This window comes from Octopus bimaculoides, chromosome 11 (assembly GCF_001194135.2).
Source record: "Octopus bimaculoides isolate UCB-OBI-ISO-001 chromosome 11, ASM119413v2, whole genome shotgun sequence".
Classification (NCBI taxonomy): domain Eukaryota; kingdom Metazoa; phylum Mollusca; class Cephalopoda; order Octopoda; family Octopodidae; genus Octopus; species Octopus bimaculoides.
Window position 1 is genome coordinate 21,046,539 of NC_068991.1, and position 6,175 is coordinate 21,052,713.

The 6,175-nt window shown below is 38.9% G+C and overlaps 1 protein-coding gene across 5 annotated transcripts in view; it reads left to right on the plus strand.

The window, feature by feature from the left end:
- LOC106869267 (solute carrier family 22 member 4) overlaps window positions 1–6,175 on the plus strand; it is a 27,179-nt gene that overhangs the window by 9,740 nt on the left and 11,264 nt on the right. For 4 of the 5 annotated variants that reach the window (XM_052971572.1, XM_052971573.1, XM_014914949.2 and 1 more), the window contains exons 6-8: window positions 1,179–1,313; window positions 3,298–3,383; window positions 5,498–5,618. In XM_052971572.1, coding sequence (XP_052827532.1) covers window positions 1,179–1,313; window positions 3,298–3,383; window positions 5,498–5,618 — 342 coding nt within the window. The remainder of the gene's footprint in view (window positions 1–1,178; window positions 1,314–3,297; window positions 3,384–5,497; window positions 5,619–6,175) is intronic. The other variant, XM_014914958.2, reaches the window with a different exon arrangement.

A 6,175-nucleotide genomic window follows, 5' to 3' on the forward strand; every position in this document is an offset into this window, starting at 1 on the left:
TCTATCTATCTATCTATTCTATTCTATGTTTCTATGTATGTATATATGTAAATATGTATGTATGTCATGTCAGGTCGCTCTCGAGTGCTACTGGTCGCTCTTGATCGTTTACTGGTAACATGTTACCCGTACAACATGTTAGATGGTCGGGTCATCGGTGACTAAACTGACAATCCCCACTGAGCTTGTTTGGTGAAGAGGGTGATTGCTGGACACCTTGCGGGACGAAAAGTGAGACCCATCAAAGGGCAAAGGAACTAATGAATAGTCAACAGCCATTCAACAATGTCTATGTACGTATCTGCGTGTTGTTGTACGTTCGTGTGTGTGTGAGTGTGCGTGAGAGAGAGAGAGAGAGAGAGAGAGAGAGAGAGAGAGAGAGAGAGAGAGAGAGTATATATGTTGTATATTTTAAAACTTATTTTCATATTTATATTTCTATATTTCTTTTTAAATTTTCGTTTTATATTTTTATATTCTGTTATATTCCCTTTTAAACGTTTGTATTTATAGTTATATTTTATATTTTTACATATATATCTATATATTTTATATTTATACATACATTTATACATAGGCGCAGGAGTGGCTGTGTGGTAAGTAGCTTGCTTTCCAACCACATGGTTCCGGGTTCAGTCCCACTGCGTGGCACCTTGGGCAAGTGTCTTCTACTATAGCCTCGGGCCAACCAAAGTCTTGTGAGTGGATTTGGTAGACGGAAACTGAAAGAAGCCCGTCGTAAATATGTTTATATATATATGTATGTATGTGTGTTTGTGTGACTGTGTTTGTCCCCCCCCCCACCACCACCACCACCATCGCTTGACAACTGATGCTGGTGTGTTGACGTCCCTGTAACTTAGCGGTTCGGCAAAAAGTGACCGATAGAATAAGTACTAGGCTTACAAAGAATAAGTCCTGGGGTCGATTTGCTCGACTAAAGTCGGTGCTCCAGCATGGCCGCAGTCAAATGGCTGAAACAAGTAAAAGAGTAAAAGAGTAAAATAGATACGTCTTCATGCGATAAACTGACCATGATTGATTATAAATAACCCAACGGACATTCTAACCTGAAATCTGGTGACGACTGCTTTTGTTGTGCTTATTACCTTGACACTGTGATATTTGTAGTACAAATTGATATATTTTCGTTTTTGTTTGCGTGTTTGTTTTCACAGTATTGTAAATGTAGCATCATTGAACAGTGTTTTACAAATGTTAGAAGTTCTTACTGGCAGCATATATCTCAACTATTCTGTGGCGACAGCCGTGGAAATCGGGACTGTCGCTCTTTACGCAGTCATGGCGAAAAGGTAAATTATTTTCCAACATTGTGAGTGAATGGTATTAGAAGAGAGTGAGGAACCAAAAAAAAAAAAAAAATGCTGGATTAAATAACATGTGATAATATATTTATCTTTTACTTGTTTCTGTCTTTAGACTACAGCCATTCTGAGGCGTATGAAATACCCTCTTTCTACATTCTGCAATTAAATCTAGGTGGAGCAAACATCAGTATTGAGTAGAATGATTAATTACAGTCGTATAGAACTGCTCATTCCAATTGTGTACAACTATATACTTTTGTAATTTGTGTAATTAAATCCGTGCTGAAAATTTCGATATTAGTACGGTTGCAATTTTTGCCTACAGCCAAGTCACTCTTTTGAAATCGTTAACGCTTTCGCAAAACCTTTCCCTTTTAAATATCAATATGTTCTCTGCTCTCAGCTAAATCCATTTGTTTGAAAAATCTCACTGAGGTAGGTCCTTACATTACGATGGTAGTGTGGTGGTGCTCCATCTTGCTAGAAATAAAACTGCACATCTTTAAAGATCCCTTGACTGTTTGGCATGACGGGTTGTTGCAGGAAGTTCAAATAAACTGGATCAATCACGGCATCGTCAAGATAATATGCCGTATCATATTGTAACTTCTAGCAAATTAACATGATATTCTTTCCGAACATGCAATTTTTTCCCGGTAATTGCAATAGTGGCGATTAACCAAGCCACTTAATTAGAATGTAGCCTCATCACTCCAACGAATCTTCGTTGCAAAGTATGCATGTTCTACACGTTTTGCCAAGTACAACTAACAAACTCCGTATCATACAAAAAATGGACTATATACCTGTTGTAATTTGGTTATCTATAGTCCGATGATATTTCGGAATTACAGTTCCTTCTTCAGATACTCTTATCTAAGAATATCTGAAGAAGGAATTGTAATTCCGAAATATCATCGGACTATAGATAACCAAATTACAACAGGTATATAGTCCATTTTTTGTATTATAGTACATTGTTGTACCATTATAAACTTTTTATTCTTCACAAACAATACCCAATGCTTCAAGCGAACTACAATACTCTCCAAACTCCGTATCGTTTTAAAAATGAAAACACGGAATAGTTTTTCAATAATAGCGCTCCAAAATGCGACGGACCTTTGGTTTTGACATTCCTATCTCGCCACTCACTTGCCGCTTAGATTTTCTTGAAACTTAGCAGTATGTTTCTAGTACTCTTCCTACTTTTGTGGCACTCATCGATGTCTGTAGTCTCCCAGAACTTTTCTTGCGGACATTCAGAACAGTTCCATTCGCCTCAAGTCTATCTCTAATTTGATTGATGGTAAGTCACGTAGGTGGATCTATTTGAAGCTCCCCACTAAATTGTCTTTGTAGTTCGACTGTTTGCAAACTCCCAGGAGCAATTTAGGAGAAATTTCTTTCTTCCAAAGCTTAGATTCCCCCCCACCACCACTTACTTCCTTATCTCGAATAGGTTGAATCTAAAAACAGATTTAAAATGAGTTATCTAAAGGAGCAGGCGTGGCTGGGTGGTAAAATCTTGCTCCCCAACCACATGGATCCAGGTTCAGTCTCACTGCATGGCACCTCGAGCAGGTGTCCTCTACCATGGCTTTGTGAATAGATTTGGTAGACAGAAACGGAAATAACCCCTCGTATTAATATGTGTGTGTGTGTGTGTGTTTGTGTGTTTGTAAGTGTGTGTATGTATATATTTATGTATGTGTCTTCGTGTCTGTTTTTTCCCTAGCGGTTCGGCAAAAGATGCCAATAGAATAAGTATTAGGCTTCCAGCAGTTCTAGGGTCGCTTTGTCTGACTAAAATTCTTGAAGCCCCAGCATGGCCGCAGTCAAATGACTGAAACAAGTAAAATTAAAAAGATAAAAAGAAAAAAACTTTTAAATTATGTATGCATTTTGTTGGGGGTATCCTCTCAATGTACACATGTATGTAAATGCCACAATGATTTCACTTTCTTAGGTTCGGTCATAAAATAGCCTTACAATTTTGGAAGACATTTGCTGCGGTGTGTATTATGTCTACATCTCTTACAAAGATCTTTGCAGGTAATACTCAGAATGTGTATTCTATATTTCTTTTATAGATTTTCTCATCTGATTCCGTTGCTTCTTCTTTTATTTCTCCTTGATTTCTGTGGTCGGCTTTAATGGTAATCAAACTATTACCGATATTAATATACAGAAACGTTAGCGCATCAGATACAATGCCATGCGGTAATTGTTTCGAATTTATGCGCTTTACGTTTGAATCTTGGTGAGGACAAACTTTGCTTTTCGTCCTTTTGCTGTCGGTGAATAAAGTACCAAAGAAGGGTTTGGGAGTAGCGAAGCTATAAGGAGAAACCGGATGCCTGCGATATTCGTTCTGGGGCTTTAAGCTCTGATTTCAAGTGCCCCCATTACCTACTTGCAAGGTAGAGCGTAATTGGTCACTGGGTTTAACACTACAACCTAGCGTTTGGGTATCTTCAGCAGAGTGAACTCCATTTTGAAGAAATCTACCTCCTTCTTTTCTACCAGCCCCGGAGGCCGCATAGAAAGGTAGTTCGTGGGCATTACTTTCTTTCCTCACTAAGCAAAGAACTAGGTCGTCACTCTGACGTTGACTTCACACCCTGTGATCTCAAGCATTGAAACAAACTGTGAACACATGAAGATATTATTTCTCTCATATTGACATTTTAAGATAATCATTGTTGTTCATGAATGACTGAATGTCTACTTCCCTGGGAGATTAATGGGTCGTCGTGTTCCGCCTGAGTGGCCAGCTAAGAGCCTCGACATAACACCCTGTGGCTTCTTTCTTTGGGGTTGGTTAAAGGAACAAGCCTTCTATACCAAACCAAAGTCTTTGGAAGAACTTGTAGCACAAATACCAGAAATTATGTCTTCTTCCATTCCACAAGAGTTTCTGGTGAAATCAATTGATACAATTCCTGGGCGTCTCAAGAAGCTTGTGGCAGCACCTGGAGCCCGTATCGAATTTTAAATATAACCTCATGCTAAAAGCTTTCCTCTCATATCCATTTTTTATAAAAATTACAAATAATAAATACTCTTTTACTTGTTTCAGTCATTTGACTGTGGCCATGCTGGAGCACCGCCTTTAGTCGAGCAAATCGACCCCAGGACTTATTCTTTGGAAGCCTAGTACTTATTCTATCGGTCTCATTTGCCGAACCGCTAAGTTACGGGGACGTAAACACACCAGCATCGGTTGTTAAGCGATGTTGGGGGGACAAACACAGACACACAAACATATACACACACATACATATACACACACATACATATATACGACGGGCTTCTTTCAGTTTTCTTTCTACCAAATCCACTCACAAGGCTTTGATCGGCCCGAGGCTATAGTAGAAGACACTTGCCCAAGGTGCCACGCAGTGGGACTGAACCCGGAACCATGTGGTTGGTAAGCGAGCTACTTGCCACACAGCCACTCCTACGCCTATATAATCTATAAATATTTTAAAACAGGGATTTACTTTTTTCAGTCACCCTGTAGATCATTTCCTTATGTTGTGTGTTTTGCCATTCTTAATTCCGAAGTCATTAAAATGAACATTTAAGTAGCAAGACTTCAGTAATTGATAAAACTCTCTCCAAGACTATGTGACATCGTGCAAGCTGACAGTAAAGTTAGTACGCCACGCAGGACAAAATTGCATAGCAGCATTTCTTCTGGCTCTTTACATTCCGATTTCAAATGCCAATGAGCTCGACATTACTTCCCTTCCGTTCGGAGTCGATAAAATAAACACCAGTCGAACACTTGGAGCGATGTATTCGACTCCTACCCACACATATACTATAAAAAATCAAAACTTATGCTTGTAATAGAAAGAATTGAGCAGGTAGAATCGTAAGCAATCCGGACAGAATGTTTTGCGGTATTTCGTCTGCCTGTACGTTCTGAGTTCAAATTCCCCGATCTCGACTTAGCTTTTTATCGTTTTGGGGTCGATACAATAAGTACCAGTCGAGCATTGGGGTCGGTGTAATCGACCCCAATGTTCGACTAAAACATTTCAGGCCTTGTGCGTATAGTAAAAAGGATTATATTATTATTGTGGTGTGTTAATTCCCCCCTCCCAATCTTTTCATAAATACTAACATACATTTCTACTTCAATGGATCTTGTCTTACAGAAAAGGATAATACAACCGAATACATCATCCTTGTGCTTTACATTTTGGCATTTGCTGGACTGGTTGCTTGTGCCAGCGGTGATACCATCTACATCTCAGAACTCTATCCTACACAAATACGGTACAGTTTCGCTGCCAATAATTGTTTCTGACAATAAAATGTCTAACTTCTCTTTGTGGAGGCGCGTGGCTTAGTGATTAGGGTGTCAGCACTATGATCGTAAGATTGTGGTTTCGATTCCTGGACTAGGCGACGCGTTGTATTCTTGAGCAAAACACTACATTTCACGTTGCTCCAGTTCATTCAGCTGGCTTAAATGAGTAACTCTGCGATGGACTGGCGTCCCATCCAGCTGGGCAACACATACGCCATTGAAACCGAGAAACCAGGTCCATGATGCTGGTTAGGCTTTAAAAGGGCGCATTTAAAACAAAAGTTCCCTTTTAGTAGGTTTGAAGTATATGGGAACATAAATATCAAATTCTACAAAGAAATAAAATGGAATAAAAAATTCAAAGTCGTCTTGGAAATGAATAATATATTCTGTAAATTAATTTCTAGTTCGAAGTTTTTTTTTCCATTTTTTCTACAATGTGATATGATCCGAGACTGTATGTTGAAAGTGAAGTAACTACAATGTAGAGGAGCCTTTCAGTAAGATATAAATGTTAAATTTA